Below are 23,683 nucleotides of genomic sequence, written 5' to 3'. Positions count from 1 at the left end.
ACAGAACGACATGGTGTTGCTAAAATTGAAAAATTTTTAAACTTCATACGGAGTGAGACTACACACGATTATCCTGTCACATAACGAAACCAAATTTTGTTTACTATACATACCTTTACGGATCAACTGTGCAACGGAACAAAATGCCTGTTGAATAAATAAACTTGTTGTTAGAAAAAATATAACCTGACATACAATTGAAAGCAACTATTGTTCAAATTGGTATAAAAACTACTTCTATGTGTAATTGTACAATTTCTTTGTGTGTCTTCTTTTTTCAATCGCCTCGATATAGTTTTTTGTGTCGATGCAGAGTATTGGAATAGATTTTGTCATAGAAAATTCTGCAGAATGTTATATAAATCCGTTTGATATTTGGCAGATATCATAAATGTAAAAAACAGTTTTGTCCGAAACGGGAAAACATCTAATCTATTTTTATAATTTTTCAAAACATTATTCATTTATATATTTTCAATCATTCTACAGTTATTAATACTCACATTAAAAATATCAAAAGTTTATTTGAAGCAAATAATTGTTTTACCTTCAGCTTTTTTTTTTGTTTTCAGGTTCATTCTCTCCGAAGAACATAAACGTAAGTTGAATTGACTGTAATTATTTTTTACCTTTAATATATCCCAGGCCTGTAGCTCTTTCAAGTCAACCTGGTTTGAGCTTAATATTTATTAATGATGTATATCTTATAATAATTGATATGATGATACATACAGTATTATAAAAACAAGGCTTCGAAACAGTTTTTATTTAAAATTGAGAATGGAAATGGGGAATGTGTCAAAGAGACAACAACCCGACCAAATAAAAAAATTAACAGCAGAAGGTCACCAACAGGTCTTCAATGTAGCGAGAAATTCCCGCACCCGGAGGCGTCCTTCAGCTGGCCCCTAAACAAAAGTATACCTTGAATCAATTCTGTTTCACTTTTGTTTTATATTCATCATGATGTGTGCATTCATCTTTTTTATAAAAAAAAACTTACAAAAATCTAATTCTGACATATTTTTTATATTGTTTCGAATACAATGAATTAAGTATCGAGTAATGTATACATGTGAAAATCCACTTTGGTAATTGAAATTTTTGTTTTGCAAAGTTCATACTGAATATGAATATGTGTTACAGTGAATTTATATAATCAGGGATTATGTAGAATCCCTTATTTTTCAGGGAATATGTAGGATCACTAAAATCATAAGAAATTATATATAATCCCTGAAAATTACCAGTGATTTTACATAATCAATGAACATTTAAATAATTATTCTACAAATTCCCTAATATTATTTCAGGGATTATGAATAATTTAAGGATCCTTTGTTTGATAAAAAAAAAATTTAAAAAAATGTAGACAAATTATCAATTTTACTTTCATATTCATTGCCAGACGAAATAGTTTTGCTCTTAAACACACATGATGATCTTAAAGATAACCAACACAGGGTTTTGAGATAAAGTTGAAGACTTCAAAATTAATAATATCAGAATTCTCTTTATAGCGGCAACTGTATATGTATTGCAGTGTTTGTTTATCAAGTTAAAAGCCAGCGTCAAATGGATATTCATGTTCTATTTGTAAATCCACAGATCATGTTATTTGCGCTATATTAATAACAAATGGTGAAGAAGATAATGGAACATCTGGTTTTTTTTTGTTTTGGTTTTTTTTAATGAACAAGAAATTCAAACAGAGATAAAATACACATCTAAATGTATAGAAAAACTAAGGATTGACATTTAGAACAAAATTTTTAGAGGAAGCTGAAATTTTGGTGTAATATTCCATAGCAATTCCACAGGGTAGAAAAGGAAAGGGAATTCCAAAATACATATAGGTAATTGTTCACCAAAAGTCTGAAAAAGGATATCGCCTGGCCCCCAAAAAAATGGAATCTTGCTTGAACCAGTTCGTGGTTGTAGATACCTTTTTTCGGGGTACCTACAGATGTTTTTACTGAACACTTTATTTCTCTTAGGCGGGTCATAACATCTGAATGATATGTGGAGGAAAATGTTTTCTAATATGTGGATATTGTGGTGAAAACAGATGTGAAGCATAGTATTTTAATATATTGTGTTTAACATCTTAATATATTGTGCCTTATATATAACAAACTAGAGTAATCATTTTTGTCAAGCGTGCAATTTTTGTTGCAGAAAGCTCGACATAGGGATAGTGATCCGGCGGCGGCGGCTACGGCGGCTGCGTAAGCTAACTTTTTAAAAGCTTTATATTTTAGAAGGTGGAAGACCTGGATGCTTATGTGACGAAGTTTCCGTCAGTCACATGTCAAATGTTCTTGACCCCATTCTCATGGTTCAGTGACCACTTGAAAAAAAAAGTTCAGATTTTTTGTAATGTTGAATTCTCTCTAATTATAAGTAATAGGATGATTATATTTGGTATGTGCGTACCTTGCAATGTCCTCATGCCCGTGAGACAGTTTTCACTTGACCTCAACCTTATTTTATGGATCAGTGAACAAGGTTAAGTTTTGTTGGTCAAGTTCATATCTCAGATACTATAAGCAACAGGGCTAGTATATTCGGTGTATGGAAGGACTGTAAGGTGTACATGTCCAACTGGTAGGTGTCATCTGACCTTGACCTCATTTACATGGTTCAGGGGTTATAGTTAAGTTTTTGTGTTTTGGTCTGTTTTTCTCATACTTTATGCAATAGGTCTACTATATTTGTTGTATGGAATGATTGTAGGGTGTACATGTCTAGCGGGTAGATGTCATCTGACATTGACCTCATTTTCATGGTTGAGTGGTCAAAGTGAAGATTTTGAGTTTTGGTCTTTTTATCTAATATGCCATAGGTCAACTATATTTGGTGTATGGAAATATTTTATGATCTATATGTCAGTCGCACAGGTTTTATTTGACCTCGACCTCATTTTCACGGTTTATTGCTCAGTGTTTAGTTTTTGTCTATTTTTCTTAAAATATAAGTAACTATATTTGTTGTATGGAAGCATTGTTAGCTGTACATGTTTGCCTGGCATGAGTCATCTGACCTTCACCTCATTTTCATGGTTCATTGGTCTTTATTTAGTTATTCTTTGTTAATGTTAAGTTTATGTGACAGTTTTTAATAAAAGCTTTATACTTAGGACTAACAACATAATATCAATGATTAGTAAAGAAGGCGAGACATTTCAGTGTGTGCACTCTTGTGATATTTTGCGTTTAACATTTCACAATTTATGTTTGTACAGTGTAATGTTGTTTTAATATGATTTTATGGCACAAATCATTTGACTCTTATTCATTTTCTTTATTTCAGTTATTATGTACAATCCCTGATGTTTTTTCTAGTGATTATACATAATCCCTGAAAATTTAAGTGATTATATATAATCCCTAAACTGACCGGTGATTCTTCATAATCCCTGAAATTTTCAGGGATTCTACATAATCACTGATTATACAAATTTACTGTAACATATGCACGGTGTTTGCCTTTATTTTTTAAGACCCATTGAAGATGACAACAGTTCATGATTGCCAAACGTGAACATTGGCTGCATAATTGTCTTTGTGACAAAAGATGTGTTGGATCAAAGTCGATCTACATGCAAAAAAACAGGCATTAAAATGGAAAAACAGGAACAATTATTCTGAGCAACGTTAAACGCGTCTGGCGTTTAGAATTAAAACCGAGCTGCTATGATGAGTTTATAAACATTGACTGAGTAGATGCCACTGCTGATGAAATAATTATCAAAGGTACCAGGATTATAATTTAGTCATGTTTCCTCTACGAGGATACCACCAATCAAGTAGTCAGCATGAATTATCTGCAAAATGTTTATAATTATGATATAAATGGTTACAAAACTTTTCGAAATCATCTGGATTTTCTACCTCAGAAATGTAAATCTGCTAAGCTTTAAAACAACATTTAGACATGTAAGCGCATATATAACAAGTTTTGTGAATTTGATGTTAAAAAGAGAAAAAAGTGTCAAACAGAAAATATCAAACTAAAATACATAAAATGTAATTCGTCGGAAAGAAATAAACAATGATTGTCATTTTACATTATTTAAACATGGTATCAGTTGACATAGTAATTTGTTTTTCGCTAATACCTATTGTCATTTACTTAATAACAATAAGTGGGAGAAAATAAAAATAATCGTCCCATATTTTTATTCGACAGTTATAAAACCAATGAAAAAGTACATAACGGGATGTAGTTTATAATAACTGTTAAATGCGGTAACCACATCGATATATAAAACAACGAGATTATAATGTAACCGTTCGCCCATATTTCATTATCAATACCTATTGTATTATGTTCTATGTTTAGCATTGTGTTCCTATAATGACAACAGTCGTCAAGTATTTTAAAACTTGTCATACATATTACTGGTATTCGTTTTTAATAGATAATTCAGTTTGCATTCGTATGCTAGAGTTATCACCCTTTGAAGAAAAAAAATATATAACATTGGAAAGTGTGAAAGACATATCGTAAAAATATTTGAAATTGAAATTTATTTTTCTTCAAGCAAAGACAGTGTATCGATGATATTTGCTATGGCATATTGGCTCTCTATGTCGCTCTGTATATTGATTCATTGGTTTATTGGAACGTATTTTACAAAGTTCAATTACAACAAAAGCAGTCTTAGTTTACACCTTCATAGTTAAAGAATACCTTAATACCTTCATTTGTTTAATATTTATAAAAAGAAATCCATGAAGCTCATTTCTAAACGTTAAAAAACACTTGGCGAGTTGTACAATATAATAAGCAATACTTCTTATATTTCCTTTCTAATCCATCACTATAATAAACCCAACCCCAACTACTGCAATGTATGTACCTTTATAATGGGTCATCCCGCACCTAGAAAGGTCAGACCATGCTAGCACGCCTCCGGAAAGGTGTTTACTGATGCTTTGACTCCTTAATTAAGATAATTTTCAAGATTTCACAAAATACTATCTAACGCGAAATGGAGTTTCACACATTATTATTTAAAACTGCTTTGTATTTTTGTAACAGCTTATATTATATTAAAAGATACAAATATGTACAGGTTTGGTTATTGTTTGTCTTTACTTCAGTAAGTAAAGGATTATAACTAAAAACACTTCGGGCGTGTCATAAATCTACGTGTTATTAAAAGAAGAAGGAAATACCATGAAGCGTATGATTTTATAAAATAACTATAAAACCATTTTTAATAAAATGATACACGCTTGCGGCAAAATACTGTAACACAAAAAATAAAGTTTGTGATGGTTTGATGTTACAATGAACATTTGTCATATGTTTAAATTCTATAGAAATATAAATTGTAGATATCTGACGGTACTTACAATCAATGGTAATAGATAAACTGGAAATAATTGACCAATCATTACGTATCCCTTTAAACTAAACAAAGCGCAAAGAATATAAGACAAGGCAGTTGTGTATGACAAGTACGTATGTTATACAACATTCTATTTATAAAACTTAGTGTTTTACTTGTAGGCGGTATAGTAATTCATCATAAGATTTATCCTTGTATAAAACAACTATATCCTTGTATAATAATACACGTGATTTGACATCATAATGACTTGGTCATATTTTTTCAAAATTAATATCTTCTTTTTATGATGATGTTATATTTTTAAAGTAGAGGATTAATGCTCATTTTTTTATATCTATGGTTTATCTTATAGCATTGAAATATCTGATATGATTTATTTTATAAAAACCAATAACCTAAGATAAGGGGATAAGTTGAAAGGGGGTATTCATGCGATTCATGTTTAAGATCTTTCTCAATCTCAATTATTTTATGTATTTACTTAAAATGTAAGTCCGGAGCGACGTAATAAAAAAAAGTTAGCTTAAGTTATAATCAAATCATACTTATTGTGGGTATCTCACAGTAATCTACATTTAAATATTACTCACCATATTTTTGCGACATACATAGTTTTATCTTGTAAAGATGAAAAGCATATATTGCAGCGTCTTCAATTAGATTAAAATAAATTAACTACAAACTATAATTTTGATAATTCAAGAAAAAAGGATATGTATATTGTATGTTAAACAACATACACATTATATGTAAAACAAAACATCCCAAGTACTTTATCTTCTTGTTACAACTTCAAAAAATTTATTTTATTTAAGTGGAAATTACTGTTAGAGTACATGGTTTGATAAATGTCATAGTCATGCGTTTATTTCAATTAGTTTCTTCACAGAAAAAGTATCCTGTTACGGGAATTTATATGACGTCATTAGCCATGGTGTTGTCAGTTTATTTCCAATATATCAGTTTGACTATCCCTAATGTAAATTTCGTCCCTCTTTTACAAGTCTTTACGGTTATTTGTTAATCCTTTATTCATCATAATTTTGTTTTATTTTAATGATAATTTCGTAAATTAAGGGTTTGCTTTTTACACTAATGAATAGATTATAAAATCAAACGGCCATTTTAAAGCATTCGTTATGATAAATCAATAAACGATCATAATAGCCGTTTTCGATTAAATTCGGTGATAAGAGCTGTGCCGAACGTATTCGCGAAAATTGACATGTGTGAAACAGAACTTTTTTTATAGTCAGAGTTCATAAAGAAATTTGATATAATTATCATCAGACAACTATTTAGTAGAAATTATCGGGTGCTCATGTAAAGAACTGTAGGTCTCCCTACGGCTTTCAATAATACTCGCAGCCGTATTGGTACCTTGAAAAGTCGCCTGTATGAATAAATGTGAAATCATTTGACAAAACAAACCTGATTTACGTGAAAATAAATATTACAGTATCCAACGACAACTCTAATAAAATGCTCCTGTTGGTGACATATGCGGAGCAGGATCTGTGTGCATTTTCAAGGTCCTAAGATATCTACCGTTTGTTTGAATGTTTTTTGTGTTAATTTGTGTTGCTAAGTCTTTAGTTTTTTACTCGGTTTTGTTTTGTCTTTTTGTCTTTTTTCGTTTTGTTTTATTGCGCTGTCAGTTTCTCTTTGACTTATGAGTTTGAATGTCCCATCTGTATTTTCTGTCTATACAGTCATATAAAGTTGATTTTTTACTGAATTTATTTTTATCACAAGGTATTTATCCATCTGAAAATTTTGTAAACATCCCAGATTCGGTAGGATTAAACAACGGTGAGTCAATAGAAATTTAATTATGCAAATAAATGATTTGGTTAATACTCTCTATATTCGTGCATGTGGGAGGATCTTATATATATTATTCATCTTTTGATACATATTGTTCTACTGTTAATCTATGACCACAATATTAGTTAGTTGATATTAAAATAATGTAAATAAATATGGAGGTAAACAAAGAAATACACGAGTGAATCAATGAAGAGGGATAAAAACGAAGTTGCAGATATATGTGGGTAAATTGCAAGAGTAGTTAATATTAAAAGCCGCTAACAAAAAATATACCTTAGGCCAGCAAACATTCCTTTTTCTTGACAAATCACATGAATATTTCGTTTTTTAGAAATACAACGAAAATGTGACATTAGTCCTCACTGTCAACTATTAACTGTATTTGTAAGTATCATTTATGTTGATATGATGTATTTTTTAAAATGTGGCTGTAGATGATTAATTTTGTCGTACGTGAATAAAAATTTAGACTCTCCAAATCTCGAATTGGTATTTAATTGCTAATATCTGCGTTATTATATATCTGGTGGATAGTTGCCAATCATACCACATTTTCTAATTTTATATAACGATAACTGACATTGGACATGCATTGGCAGGAGTTTGCCAATTGATTTCCGTTTGTTTTGCGTTAGTTGAAAGTTTTGTGTTTGGTTTTGTTAATTTTTATGGGGTTCCCTTTTTTAATTTACCTTGGAGCCTGATATTTTTGTCAATATTTTTTTTATTATGTAGGATAAAACTGTCTACGAGATGGCAAAGATTTCTCTGATAGAGCTTTGTTTTTGATACAGCAATGTCAATATGTTGTGTTAGATATGGTAACAATTATAAAAAGGGGTTTTTCCATTCAGACAATTCATTGTACCACAAATATGACCATCACATTGTTATGATTTCTAAAAATTTTCAACAACATTTTATTATGTTTTATGTTTAATTTTATTATATTAAAAATTTGTACATTTTAATCATTAGAGTAATGCCATTACTTTTACGTTCATATTTTACATTGAAAGTGTGGTTCGTGTATCGTATAATAAATAACATGAGAACTGAAACTTGTATTTAAACTAACTAAATTGTACCTTATATGAATTACAATTTTCATTTCAGCCACTTTATTTATTAAATATATTCATTTAATACATATATTCAACAGCAAAATACAACATAACTCTTCACTATCATTAATACATCAAAAAAGCTAATACAAAGAAACATTCCATAATTCAAAAATAGTAATATCATTAGATTCGATTATGTCTTACATGGTATTTCCAAGAAAATTATTATGAAAAACGCATGCAATAACAATCAGGTTATATTTGTAGAAACTAAGTTCGGGTTTTGTAGTCATGATTCAGTCTCAATGCCTGGAAATAAAAAAAAGAAACGCATGTAACATTGTCTTAGTTGGGACACGTACTGCAGTGTTCTAAACTGACGAAAGCTATCTGCGTTTTATTTTAAAAAAAAATGGGATTTCGGGTATTATTATGACACATCATGCATGTATACCCTCAACAAAGTCATAAAACAATTGCAATTGTTGTTTCTATCGCACTATAAGTAAAAGGGGTCATTATGTTACATTTTATTTGTCGATTGATGAAAACGCAACATATGTTTATCAAATACCACTAAAGAGTCTGTATCCGTATCTAATTTAAAAAAAATCATAACGTAAGGGTTTTGTTTTAATCAGTTGCTAAATGTGCCTGTTCAAAGTCATGAGCCTGTAATACTATACTTGTTGTTGTTTGTTGTTTTTTGTTTGCTATATTTGTTTTTCACTATTGTTTTGCATTGAATAGGACGTTCGGCGTCCTTTTGTTCGAAATATTTGACATTCATATTATATATCCTTATTTTATATACACGCGGTTAAAATTCAAAAAACAAAAAATATGGCGGATGAATAAATCTAAAACTCTCATTTGCATAATTTCCCTGTTAATGGTACTTCATTTGATAAGTAAGTCTCATATGAATTTCCTATAACGATGCGTGGGTCGCTCTATTTTTTCTTTGACGACAGTTTTTCTCAGACAGATACTTGCTAGCGATGTTGTATCGTTGGTTACATTCTATGTGAATGTAATGTCGTCATGGAGATTTAGTTCGTGAGATTAAGCATAAGTTCAAATTACAAAATTTCTTTTTTGATTGAATACCTTTTTTAATAACACTAAGATTCCGTCCAAACTTCTATGACAACAATTGTCTTATTAAAGATATCTTATTAAAAGGTAAGGTGATGCTTATTAATTTTGCAAGATTTAGAATTTAAGATGATGCTTATTAATTTTTGAAAGATTTGAAATTTCCCTAATTTAGTATTTCGACAAAAGAGGTATTTTATCTTCCAAAATGCAAACTTTCCGCTTCTTTATAGCAACATTCTAGCATTATATAAGCCTGGTTTTTGCAATTACAAACATGTGTATAACGTGGTCTCTCATAATAGGAATTCTGAAGATTTAAAAACACAAAAGAGGGACGAAAGATACCAGAGGGAGAGTCAAACTCATAGATAGAAATTAAGCTGATAACGCCATGGCTAAAAATAAAAAGACAAACAGACAAATAATAGTACAGAAGACACAACATAGAAAACTAAAGACACAACACGAACCGCACCAAAAACTTGGGTTGATAACATTATCGGAATTGATTTCAGTGCACCAGCTACGCATTATGACAATCAATTTATTCTTATTGATGCTCGAAACCTATCAAATTTGAACGTCTTATTTTGAAAACTTGAAACAAGCATTAAAGGGCTGACAAAAACCTACCTTGAACAAAATAATCAACATCCGAATATTTAAATCAGATGTACGTATAAGGGAGCTACATTCCTTTATTTGAAATGATTTATAAAATTTTAAATACTATACTAAAATCAAACAATATCCGTATGCTTATTCCAGTACCGAAACAGTCGGCTACTGGGATGGTATTTAATACATCAGGGGCTTACATTCTTCCAGCAGAGATATTTATTTTTTACAAACTTAACTGATTTGCACTAAAATCGTGATCTTTGTGTACAAAATAAACGATCATATATACATATAGCTATGTATACAGGTTACCTTCTGTAGGCTTTAAACCTGAATACAGGTTACCTTCTGTAGGCTTTAAACCTGAATACAGGTTACCTTCTGTAGGCTCTAAACCTGTATACAGGTTACCTTCTATAGGCTCTAAACCTGAATACTGGTTACCTTCTGTAGGCTCTAAACTTGAATAAACTCTTTTACTCGAGACAGTTGTAATGTCGTCCTGTAATAGAAGAAGAACGTCTTTCAATAGATGGCAAGTTTTCGAAAGCATAATTTCAGAATCTAATATTAATATGAATTTAATCGAAATAATTTCAATAAAAAAGATGGAAACCAAAAAAGCTAGACTATCTAGATATATGGATGGCTTTTCAGCGTACATTTGTAAGACAACATGAATACCTATTGATGTGTTATGAATGTGAACCGTGTGTTGACAAAGGTCGACATGATGAGCCTGAATGTTCACATACTAGTTTAGAAAGAAGCAATTAACTGTAAAAAAAACTGTTACCCTACCCGGACATATTATTCTGGTTCCGAGACGACAAGTCTTTTCGCTTTCTATATGCCAAGTGCTATGTTAAGTTTCTTATATGACCACAAAGACACGACCTACTGGACGCGAGAAGAACACGAGATCTAAGATACAGGAATATTCAGAAGAATAAAGTATTGCTTAATAGAAAATTTAAAAACTATGTTTTAATACAAATAGAAAAGTACTTACAAAAGCAATTTCGTCGGTTGTCTTTGTTGTAGATGTAAACTTTTCTCTCTTTCGAAACACTGATATTTTCCGTTTCCATGAACCTTGAATCTGAAATATATTTAATTCACATAAATCAAGTTGTCTACATGTATAATTATATTTTTAGATATTGTAAGTCATGATTTGTTATACGAACTTTTGGACGGTTCTGTCAAAAATTAGTAGAGATAAGCTCCAGTCTAAATCAGAATCATTTACTCCGAATACAAATTTAAGTTCTTCCTGTTTGAGAAGACTTTAAAATTAGCATGACAAAAATGTCAAGTTATCTACACTTACAATGCTATTCCCAGAAATTGTAAGTGATAACTTATAAGACGAAGGTTTGGCGGGATTCCCTAACAATAAGAGGGCGGTCATGGTCAATTTCTTTATTAGAATTAATAGATTATTGAAGCACCAATTGATCAATGAAGTTGGGGTGATGGGATATCATAACGATTAATTGAAAAAAATGTATTCTGCAAAATATCTTTAAAAGATTATATTCTATTAATTTGTGGATTATTTTGCTATACAATCGCCATGCGTTCAATTCTCAAATAGATTACTTTAAAATTTGAATCTATGTAAATCGATCTAAACTTATAGTTTAAAGCTGTGCTTATTACAAGTTGTTCTGTGTATTGATATATTTGTTCTTAAAGCTGATAAATATGAAACAAAATCTTGCATAGCATTTAAATTCATTGTTGATACAAATGAAAGCATCTAGAAACTTACTTTTGGGTTTAATAATCCATGTACAATAAATATCAGCAATCCCTAAAATAATAGTTTGATATGGCGTTAACATTAAATTCAATTATTTAATTGCACTCCTAAAGACAAACAAAAAAATACTTTGCATAGTTCTTTTGCTTCGCTTTCCGATATATGTATGATGTCTTGTTACTAAATAACCATAATTTCACATAATACTTGCATGTCATATCTTCCATATGATAAATGCCAAATGCTTGCATGTCCATATAATATTTGCCAAAACTAGGTCTGCTTCAAAGCTAAATATTTTCAATTTTTAAATTATTAACTTTAGATTGAAAATATAAAAGATTTGAGTAATTGTTAATGCTTTTTCGGGTATATTAACATATTCAAATCTCTGATCTTATCTCTATTTTAGGAACACCTTTGATTCTACTGTCTGGTTGTTTCCTTTCTCAGCACAGTAGAGGGATATGAAAAATCATCGATAGTTTGTAAGGGCGCACCTGCCCATTGTCAATGAAAATTACAATGACATAGGTAAAATAGCGATAAACAGATTATCATTGGTCATGTCAACTCGATTGCTTTTCTCACTTTTGTCGTACCGGTTCAAACGAGAAAAGCAATCTCGTTGAGATGACCAACGATAATCTATAAGTATCCTTAAAACTATTGACAAACTAAAATAAACACATTAATGTTGGCTTAACTAATCAGTTGAAGGATGATATTATGTTCATGTTATTTATTTGAATAATATTTGAAAAGCGAAATAAAATAATTCTTTGTTGTTTAGAATAAAAAAAACTCATCAAAGATACCAGGTTTAAAATTTTATATGTACGCCAAAAGCGCGTTTCGTCTACAAAAGACTCACCAGTGCCGCTCGAATCAAAAATTGTTAAAAGGCCGATTAAAGTACGAAAGTCTTTAGGGTACAAGTTATTTTATAGAAAATGCTGGTTTTCTTCTGTCCTGTTGATTAAAAGTGTGTTGAATTGTTTATATTCTTATCCAAAATGAATATCTCTCGTGCACTGCTCTTATTTCTTTTTTGGAAATTATGTATATTCAACACAAGCACTGGCAACTAGCATAATAGTTTTTAAACTTTGTATTGTATTTAAAGTTCGTCATTACTTTTCTAAATGATCATGACAGCAGATATCAGTATTGGAGATAGAACTGCCAACCCTGGTTTTTGGTTTTCAGTCTTTATTCGATTGTCTCACATATATCTTCTCCAATTTTACTCTGTTGTATTTTTATATTGTTTATTGTTTGATTTGTATATTTTGTAAATTTTTTATTTTATTTCTCAATTTTTGGTATATATTTTACAACTTTTATATTCATGGTACGATAATAGCCATTGATAAATGTACGTACCTGAAATGAATTGATGATAACAAACAGATAACTCAACACGATAGTATCTTCATTTATAGAAAAGAATCCTAAAGTCCATGTGAATCCAAAAAGGGGTGCTAGAACTGAAAAACACCTAAATCCAGTTCTACAAAATAATTTCCGAACACAGATTTAATAGCATATATAAGATATGATTAGAAGCAACCAAACATATTTTAAAGAAAAAAATCGAATCGAATTTTGTTATGATATACATAGAATCTATTTCTAATGAAAGAAGGAATACAACATTGTTCCTTCGGGAATGAAAAATCAAGAAGGTAATGAATTCGGTACATTTATATACACTATTATACATTTCCGATCGCCTCAAGGTGTCAGACCACCAATTAAAAATCCCTATCTGTTCAACCAATATTTGTAATTTGCACAGCTTTCTAAATATTTTACCTTATGTTTAACTTCATAGAAACCAGGTATATCCTTAACATGTTTCAGCTTTCTACAAGCCAATTTTCACCATACCTTTAAAGCCTTCTAACAAAATAACTGACCTTCAAACAAATAGTGGTACTAAAAAAAACTGGTTTTCTGGAAATCTAAAATTAGTATACTATGGAGCTCACTAATCATCAATTGTTTATGCAAACTCATAGACAAGTTTATTTTGGCTCAAAATTATCTAGATATATTTCTTTTTCACCAAAAGTTTCATTTCTGCAAATGTGTTGGTTAGTTTAAGTAAACAAGGGCAACAAAAGCACTATTTTGTATCAGAGTAGGGCTACCTTTCTAAATTGGAGGGAGTAATTGGTGGTCTGACACCTCAAGTATTTCTAAAATTTGTGACACCTCGTCTCCCATACAGTTCCCAATTTCTGTATAAACAAAACTCACATGTTCAACAATTCAAACAAAAGAACCTTCGTGGTCGAGAGACAGAATTCGAACCAAATCATGAAGCGGAGTAAGAAAAGGCGTCCGAGTCATATCTTAGTATCTTACAAATAGGTCAGCTGATCAAGCCGAAACTTTAAACAAATGTTGCGATTATAGAAATTGTCAGAACATGATAGCAACCACAGAATGATTGTGTAAGATAAATAAACTCATCATAGATACCAGGATTGAAATTTTATATTTACGCCAGACGCAAGTTTCGCCTACAAAAGACTCGTCAGTGACGCTCATCCGTGAATCAAGAAATGATAAAAAGGCTAAATAATGTACGAAGTTGAAAAGCATTGAAGACCAAAAATACCTAGAAGTTTTGCCAAATACAGCTAAGATAATCTATTCTTGAGGTAGAAAAGCTTAAAGATCTAAATAAGCATCACTAAAGAGATAGTAATTGTTGAAATGCACAATTGGAGCATTAAAATTGGTACCAATGATTTTAGTGCAATCAATCTTGATAACAAATGAAAATCGTAATTATAATAAACGAAATTACCACCGCCCCCCCCCCCCCCCACCCCAATTCTGTAATCAGTAACAACAAATTAACACTTCAAAATCATAGTTAAACGGTTCAAACGTTATTTTAGACAACAACACCAAACGGTCCACCCACTAGTAGTCCAATATATAAAAATAATCGGAATTCTGCCGGAAATTCTGTTAAGACTACACAATATGCATTTATATGGGATTACTCACATAAATTTCTGTAGTTTTGTTTGTTTTTTTACAGCTTGTATAGAGAACAGCTTCCTCACAACAAATACAAAAATCACAAAGTTGATCTGGAAGAAAACATATAATTTGAATATGTTATTATATGATCTAAAAAAAAATTACTAGACAGATTGCATGTGGGTTGAAATTTAAAGTAAACTGATAAGACTTTGGGCTTACTTACAAGAAACGTTTTCTTTAAACTAAGAAAGGTATTAAATGCATGCACTGTAAAAGAGCATCACCAAGTGTAACTAAAATATAGATATTAATTGCCATATATAAGACATCTTAAAGTCCTCTTCACAATGAAATGATGTACTATAATATATTTATCAATTATTTAATTTCAGAATTCGAGAAACAATAAAATTTTGTATTTATTTATTTTTTTATTTATTTTTATATATTTTTGATGAAAAAAAATTATCTCTGGTAAATAAGTATTTAAACGATAAATCTTAATGAAGTATTTTCTTTTTATAATTAAAAAGAAATGCAACAAAAGTATACAATTTGTCGTTGATATATAATGATTTTTTGGTATAACTAGTATACCGTATAGCGGGTTATTTTCGCGGATGTAAAATTTCGCGATTTTCATTGAACAAGGTATACGAAATATTTTAGCGGTTATTATTTTGGCGGATGAAAACTTTTATCAATACCTTTGCATGTACACCTTTAATTTGGCGGAATTTATTTTGGCGATTTTCTTCTATCCGCGAAAATAACCCGCTATACGGTATTAAAAAAAATGAAATAATAAGGCTACTTACAACAACTATTACTGCACAAGGAGCGAAAAACGCCCAAATTAGTCCATTGCTTGTTGATAACCAACAACTGAAAAAAGCAAAAAGTTTTTCAAAATTTATTTCTAATAAACAAAATCACAAATTTAAAGTACAATACTCGAAAAGTATAAGGGTTTTAAAAAAAACCCTCAACATTAGATTTATGTTATATACAAGCTAAATGTTTGAAAGGTAATGTTTGAAATGTATTGAAATCTCCATTGTCAGTGATAAGTGCAACCCAAATACTGTAAGAAGAAATGAGTACAGACATTCATAAAATTGAGAATGGAAATGGGGAATGTATCAAAGAGACAACAACCCGACCATAGAAAAAACAACAGCGGAAGGTCACCAACAGGTCTTGTATTGAATATCTCGCAAAATTGACATTACATGATGAAATTGCAAGGCTTGTGACATTCAACAGTGCAATCGTTCACATCTTGAATAGCTTTAGATTTAATCAAACAGCACCTTCTATTTAATTATTTAGACTTTTGAAGTCTTCATTGTGGTATTTGATATCGGCAATTCGGTTGTAAAATCACATTATGAATAAGCCCACTGTTGTCGAACGAAAATTTTTGCATCACTAATTGAAATAAAGAAATTGGTTTGATTTTATCTTGTTTGGTTAAAAGGGAAGGAATTGTTATTGATCTTGTTTGGTTTTATGGAAACAAGACAACATAAATTTTTAACAACATCTATATAACAAGACAACTAGCACTCCGGAAAGATGTTTATAATTCATGACATAAATCAATACGACAGGTGCCATATCTTTAGTTTTCTGTGTCGTGTCTTGTTTACTATTATTTGTCTGTTTGTCTTTTTCTTTGTCAGCCATGATGTTGTCAGTATATTTTGGATCGTTGAGTTTGATTGTCCCTCTGTTATCTTTCGACCCTCTTTTTCAATATGTAAAGGTGTGAAGAGTCAACAGAACTAATCTCGCTGTTATACTGTTCGTAATAACAAAGACGGACGAAAGATACCAAAGGGACAGTCAAACTCATAAATCTAAAACAAACTGATAACGCCATGGCTAAGAATGAAAAAAACAAACAGACAAACAATAGTACACATGACACAACATAGAAAACTAAAGAATAAACTACACGAACCCAACCAAAAATTAGGTGTGATCTCAGGTGCTCCATAAGTGTAAGCAGATCCTGCTCCACATGTGGCACCCGTCGTGTTGCTTACGTGATAACAAATCCGGTAAATAGTCTAATTCGGTAGGTCAATTTCATGAAAGGGAAAGGGATTGTTGTTACGACGTAAGGAATATTTCCGATATCAATTATGAAACGGTCATTCCATAACGGCCAACCAACTCGTGATGGCGTCCGTAAAATTTACGAAGGGATGATTTCGACTTCACCATTTGAAACTCTTGGTTTAATAGCTTCCTTGTGAGCAGCAACCCTCTATCAAGAAAATCATGATAGGAAATGCAAGCACGGGAATATCGTATCAATTGGGAGTTTTATACCCTGTATGCATGTGCTGCTGGAAAATGCACTTAATTGTGAAAACTGAGGCATACGATCTTGCTGACTTCTTTCTATTAATTGTCTGCTTGTATTATTAAACGTTTTTGCGTACCGCTTTACTTAATGTAGTTCTTATTTATCGTGTCGCCTTCAAACTGAACACCATAACTTATTTTTATACAATCATGTCTAACTGTTGCGACTGTACTTTTAGATCCTCATCCTAGTAAACCGAACGGATCGTGGTGCTACAATATAATATACAAAAACTTTAGGGTAATACTTTTCATGATTCCTTAATTTGTCAAATATAAAGTTATGATATAAGACCCTTTGGAAGAATCAACTGCAGAGGGTTTTTTTCCACAACATATTTGTTCTTACATATTTGTATTTATATAAATTTCATGACTTATGTTTTATACTTACTACTTTCCATCGCCGTATCCCTCTAGTTTAGTTACTCCCATCGATATCGCAACAATAAGAACAGGTATTCCTATAAATAAAGAAACTGCATTAAATATCTTAAAATTATAAACATGAACATAGACTTGTGACTTGAAAAACAAAAGCATCGAATAGATCAAGTAGAGGTTTCCATACTACCTTCCCCATGCGACTTTTAAAAATTTCTAAAAGTTGGTTATCAAAATAACAATACTTCGCATTAGACTGTCAAATTATCTTATAAGAAGGATTTTATTTGGAACTTCGGACTTTTTCCAAGTTTCAGTGTTGCCTCAATTCATACACACATTTTCGTTTTTGTTGAACTATTACATATGACATTACAAGTATGAAATAATCAGAAGTAAAAAAAAACCTAATGAAGCAAAAGACACCAAAAGCACTATCGAAACCATAACTTGTACAGCATGTCAAAAACGACGAAACAACAGTCTACCAAGTACTACATAGAAAACTAAATACTAAGCAATGCAGACGCTTCCAATAAACAGGATTTAATTCACATGGAAAGTGTAAGCATGTCCTAATTAATTATTAGCATACATCGTGTTACTTATGTCTAGTTCTTATAATATAACAATAACGGATAAGAGGAAAAATTGTTTGTTTTGTTTTGTTCGTTGGTTGTGGTTTTTATTGTTTCGCTCGAGGATAAGAAATCTATTTTTGGTAATAGTAAACTAGCCCATTCAAATCATGCAAAAATAAAGAAGAGCATATGCTTTCATAATACTCTATGAAAACAATAGCATATCTAATAGATAGATATAGGAAGATGTGGTGTGAGTGCCAATGCGACAACTCTCCATCCTATTTACGAGTCGACACAGATATTTTGGGTTTATCAGTCTTAAAACGTACCAAATTGTTTTTCTGGTGTATTATAAAAATGTTGGTGTGCTCTTTTTATAATCAATAGCTCTCTAACCATTTGCATTATCCAAAAATTGATATTTTCTCTAACCTGGTTATCATTTTGCTACCTACATCATTTTTTTGATAGGCCATGGTTTTGTTGCAATCTATGTACTTCGATTTGTGATATTTCAACTGACTTCTGATTGGTTTTAATTATATCATTTATTATCATTTTGAATGTTAAGGTTTGAAGACAGTTCATGAAATTTGATTTACTTAAGTAATAATCGAATGCAACATCATATCATGATGTTTGGGTGAATATCATAGCATAAGAATCATACAGATACTCACCCCACGCTATTGGAAGCAAAATAGGTGATATTGAACGTGGTTCTTTGGATACGGTGGCCAGCATTTTACCATGCACAATACCTTCTGCAACCATCATATGTATACCAACCAAGAATAGGAAATGAAGTACAACAGCTACTACCTTGCAAGCGATCTGTAAGCATTGAGCAGAAGTCCGTGAGATTTTAATTTAAAATAATTAAGAACATACAATGGCAAAATTGTTTTGAATTTGAAATACCCTCTTTTTTATATAACAGGTATCAAAAAGTAAAATCACAAAAAAACTGGAACTCCAAGGGAAATTTAAAACAAAAATTCCCTTATTTAAAAATTGCAAAATCAAAAGCTAAAAAATATCAAATTAATAATTATCAAAACTTAATAAAAGTGCATTTTTTTCTAGAGAATGTAAGAAAGTAAGCGATAAACACGTATAAGGATACAAATCACCTTATTCTCCGTTCCTTCTATTCCAGCTAAGAATACCACATACGCTAGGAGGAACACTACGGCCATAGTGACGAGAATTTTTGACTTATCAGTTGGAACATGTCTGAAAAATGATAACAACAACAGTTATATATAACGATGAAAGCCATTCAACTGGATTCTATCAAATATAAAAGGGTTCTAATAAGTCTAAACACTCGGTATCCTTCTGTTTCGAGAAATAATTGTTTTATTTTTTTATTTTATTTTAATTCACATTGAAAATGCAAATACCATCTTTGATTCACAATATTACGTTTTTTGTCAATTGAACGCATTAAACGAACTCATAAAGGCTTCGTATTGTGTCAAACAGCGGATATCTAAAAATTACGATGACATATGATATATAATAATTGATCTAATTGTGTATTTGTGTGTTAATCGTCATTTGAATACCAGTTGACATTCTTGTATCGGCGAAACAGGAGAGAATTTGATAGGTTCTAATTGTCAAATTGGGTGTTAAGACCGGTTCAAATCTTCATTCTTTGATAGTCTAGAAGTCCAACTAATTTCTAAAGACATAAAAAAAAACACTACTTAGAGTATCTTATCATAAAAATATGTATTCGATACCAGGATCCTTAAAAATCTGAACCAAACAAATGAAGCTGATGAATTAATTAAATTATTTTGAATGATAAATAATTGGTATCGGGAGAGTTTTGTAAATAAAATTTATTTGCATTTATGTTGAATGACAATTGAATTGGTTTGCTTGGATAAACTTGAAACGTTGATTCTATGAATGCAACACAATATAAAATTTCATAAATGTCCGAACTGTTTTCCGTGTATTCTACAATTGTTTCTTGAGAGTTGCAACAGTAGTTCAATACAGATTTTCCTTGCGCAATATAAGTATGTTTGTAAACAAGAAAATGATACATTCAAAATATAACCTTACCTCCATTCCATAAAGTATATTATTAACAATACGACAAGAGCAGCAATGGATACTGAACAACCAATTTGGGTAATAATCGCAAGTACCTCGTCGTGTTTCTCTGGCTGCAAACAAAATCATATGCAATAATTAATGTAAATAAAGACTTTCTAGATAAAATGGTATTGTCAACGGAACAACTATTCAACAGAGCCTGGTTTTTATTGTTTGAACTTGGTACTTTATATATGATATCTCATAGACTTAGGGTCAATAATAATGTTTACTAATGTTCGAAGATAATACATTTTCTGGGATACAGTTGTTGTTATCCAGTTTCTCTGATTTCCAGTTGAGTTTGACCTTCAATATACATATATTTTTTATGATAAATGGCTGTATTTAATCCAAAAAGTGCATATTGATGAATATCTTATGGGATATGACCAATGATTGTTTTTTGTGAGTTTTTGTAATTATGATTTGACCTTAAAATTGTTTTAACTTGAGTGCCATAGATGAATCTTGTATAAAAGAAATGCGTGTTTGACTATCCAAATTATAACTCTATTTTGAATAAGATGAGTTTGAATATACAAAATAATTTCAAAGATCACCGAATACATTATCAGACTTTGCATTGATACATTTGCAGGGGATATTTCGAAAACCAGGATAAGTTGGCTTTACTTTATAATAATCTCGAGGGTTTCATTTTATTGATAGCTATAAGCCTTTGATAAAAAAAATATTAGTATGTATGAATGGGACACTGCCGTTAAAGTACTTATCTGAATATGGTGAACAATAATACGTGTGTTCAAAGCTGCGTTACTTTGTAATCTTTAACATTATATATAACATAACAGATGAGCAGGCCATGTACCAAAAACTAGATGTATCAAAGCGACACGAATGGCCCCGTCTCAAAAAGTAGAAAAATCTGCAATTTCAATAAAACATGTGGACACAAACATGATGGTAGTCTCATATATCAAGAATGAGCTCAAAATCTGGAGGCGTATAGAAAAAAATCCGTGCAAGGTTGTTAACCCATAATTTTGGCCAAATTTAGTGGAGCGGAACGATCTTGAACTTGATCTGTAACTAATTATGGTTTGCTCACATACTAAAAATCAGCCCAATATCTGAAAGCATTTAGAAAAAAGGTCTGTATAACTGTGATTTTCAAAAATGTATCATAGACAAAAGCCCATAATTACAGCAAAAGTTAGCAGAACGGAAGGAAACTTAAACTTGATCTGTAACTCATCATGGGTATCTCACATACCAAAAATCAGCCCAATATCTGAAATCGTTTAGAAAACAAACCGTATAACTGTGATTTTCAACAATATATCAAAGTCCAAAGCCCGTAATTTCGTCAAAAATTAGTGGAGCGGAAAAAAACCTAAACTTGATATGTAACTCATCATGATTAACTCACATACCAAAAATCAGCCCAATATCTGAAGTCGTTTAGAAAATAAACTTCGTATAACTGTGATTTTCAACAATTTATCAAAGTCCAAAGCTAGTAGTAGTTTCGTCAAAAATTAGTGGAGCAAAACAAAACTTGATCTGTAACTCATCATGGTTAACTCACATACCAAAAATCAGCCCAATATCTGAAGGTGTTTAGAAAAAAACCTCCGTATAATAGTTTGTTGTGGAATGACGGAATGGCAGAACTACGGAATTTTGAAATTTCGGACAAGGGTAAAACTAAATGGCACCGACAACTTCGTTGCGTGGCCATAACAATCCAATATGCTCTTCAGTTAAACTGGCTAAATAACGAATATCATACAGATTTATCGATATGTAAATATAATTCTAAACGCATAGCAATCCGAATACAAATGCATTCCGGATTTTCACTGTCCCCTTATTCATCCTTTGTACGCATACAATCTAGGGTTCTTTTAATGCTTTTTGAAATTATAAGAAAAGAAGTCAAACAGTTTGACAATTATCTTTCTTATTAGATATGGTGTGGCATACTCAGTTTTATTGGAGTCTGACCGAATTAGATCGTCAGTATAGATACATTTATCGATGGACTTCAAACTTTTCAAGCCAGCCTTGTTGTTTGTTCTGAAGTTTTCCTCCTCAATCCGTTCTGTTAACCATTAGTACGGATTATCTTGCGAAAATGAAACTGCTTTAAAGCATCGATATAGTTGAATAATTTCTGGTTCTTCAAAACAGTGGGCAATAAAAAGTTTGAGTTTGTCTTTTTAGCTCTTGAACCTTTCAACATCAAAGTGAGTTGAAAACTGGTAAACAGGTTCTAAACATAACATACTAAAGTGTCAATATCGAGAGTAAAGTTTTATCAAACTTATGTTTAAACATGATAAAAGAATTCAAAATCGTTATTCTGTGCAAATACAAAAAATATTATTTGAACAGGCATGATGTGGTTATGAATATATTCCTGCAATTAAGCTGTCGATCATTCGATATTTATAAAGTTATTATCAATAAAAGAATGAATACATACTATTTCATATAAACTCAATAAAACAGCAAAGTTTGTCAAATGAGTACTTGTACATTCTGTATAGGTACTATTCTGATGAACAGTCTTTAATCCGTTTGCTGACCAAAAACCATTTGTCCTTTAATGATAAATAATTTTATTCAATTGATTTTAATCAAACAAGTTTGTGTTCGCAACAACAGGCAATCAATTGTCCCGTATAAAAAAAGGAAATCTAATAGTTACGTTGATAATGATAAAACTATGTTTGTGTGCTGCATTGTTCCAATTATTACATTACACTGATCAGTATCGCCATATCTTTAACAGATATATCTGTAACTCACAAACTACTTCAATAATGGTATGAAAAACAATTGGTTTATTTGAACACCAAACCCTTGACATATTACAGATTCTAATCTTTTTATTTCATTTCATGCATTTTTGGTTGGTTTCTCGGTTATTATTATTTTAGTTTCAGGTGTGGTATTGTGCAGAACAATGATTGTGTTTTTAATATTATTTTTTATGTGTATAACATTCTATGTCTGTTGTAATCAGATTGCGGTTTTCAGATTCCACCCTTTGTATATCATACCTCCTAGTTGCTATTTCATACATAGTAAGTTTTTTTAACAGAATTCAAACAAAATTATAACAGATGTTATCGTTATCCAAACTTTGGGAAAATATTGTTTATTTAATGTATGGCTGAACAGTTGTTGTTATACACATTGCCTCAACTAACATATATAGGTTCATATGACGAATTATTGCATTGATGCTTGACTGTGGCACATACTCAAACTCTTTTTGAAGCTGATACGATTCAGATTGTTTATGCCTTTCGACTTTAAAAGTCTACACATTATTAAACACATAATCGCTTCTCCACGCAGCAGCAATAATATTAAATGTAATAGCACTTTGATTGTTGGGTTTTTTTCGAATGTCGTTAGGTGCTGAAAAGTATGTTTATTTGTTATTTTTATTCATTAAAATAAAATGACTCTGTTTTACTTGATCGACTACTTG

General features: G+C 30.9%; 2 protein-coding genes across 2 annotated transcripts in view; both read right to left on the bottom strand.

Moving 5' to 3' along the window:
* The window catches only part of LOC134700340 (adhesion G protein-coupled receptor L3-like), a 59,298-nt gene extending 53,825 nt beyond the window's left edge, over nucleotides 1-5,473 (bottom strand). Inside the window, exons 1-2 of the mRNA XM_063561697.1 lie at nucleotides 5,364-5,473; nucleotides 114-147 (exon numbers count right to left, since the gene is read on the bottom strand). Of these exons, the coding sequence (XP_063417767.1) occupies nucleotides 114-147; nucleotides 5,364-5,405 (76 nt within the window). The 5' untranslated portion in view covers nucleotides 5,406-5,473. The remainder of the gene's footprint in view (nucleotides 1-113; nucleotides 148-5,363) is intronic.
* A 2,679-nt stretch (nucleotides 5,474-8,152) lies between these two features.
* Nucleotides 8,153-23,683, bottom strand: part of LOC134700321 (adhesion G protein-coupled receptor L3-like) — a 30,192-nt gene continuing 14,661 nt past the window's right edge. Inside the window, exons 13-24 of the mRNA XM_063561672.1 lie at nucleotides 22,667-22,784; nucleotides 20,182-20,285; nucleotides 19,233-19,335; nucleotides 18,780-18,933; nucleotides 17,526-17,595; nucleotides 15,574-15,640; nucleotides 14,777-14,862; nucleotides 13,136-13,262; nucleotides 11,759-11,800; nucleotides 10,994-11,083; nucleotides 10,294-10,483; nucleotides 8,153-8,568 (exon numbers count right to left, since the gene is read on the bottom strand). Coding sequence (XP_063417742.1) covers nucleotides 8,549-8,568; nucleotides 10,294-10,483; nucleotides 10,994-11,083; nucleotides 11,759-11,800; nucleotides 13,136-13,262; nucleotides 14,777-14,862; nucleotides 15,574-15,640; nucleotides 17,526-17,595; nucleotides 18,780-18,933; nucleotides 19,233-19,335; nucleotides 20,182-20,285; nucleotides 22,667-22,784 — 1,171 coding nt within the window. The 3' untranslated portion in view covers nucleotides 8,153-8,548. The remainder of the gene's footprint in view (nucleotides 8,569-10,293; nucleotides 10,484-10,993; nucleotides 11,084-11,758; nucleotides 11,801-13,135; nucleotides 13,263-14,776; nucleotides 14,863-15,573; nucleotides 15,641-17,525; nucleotides 17,596-18,779; nucleotides 18,934-19,232; nucleotides 19,336-20,181; nucleotides 20,286-22,666; nucleotides 22,785-23,683) is intronic.

The sequence above is a fragment of the Mytilus trossulus genome, unplaced genomic scaffold (assembly GCF_036588685.1).
Source record: "Mytilus trossulus isolate FHL-02 unplaced genomic scaffold, PNRI_Mtr1.1.1.hap1 h1tg000138l__unscaffolded, whole genome shotgun sequence".
In the NCBI taxonomy this organism is placed as follows: Eukaryota; Metazoa; Mollusca; class Bivalvia; order Mytilida; family Mytilidae; genus Mytilus; species Mytilus trossulus.
The sequence above is the reverse complement of the archived record's forward strand: the minus strand, read 5'-3'. Positions and strand labels throughout refer to the sequence as shown.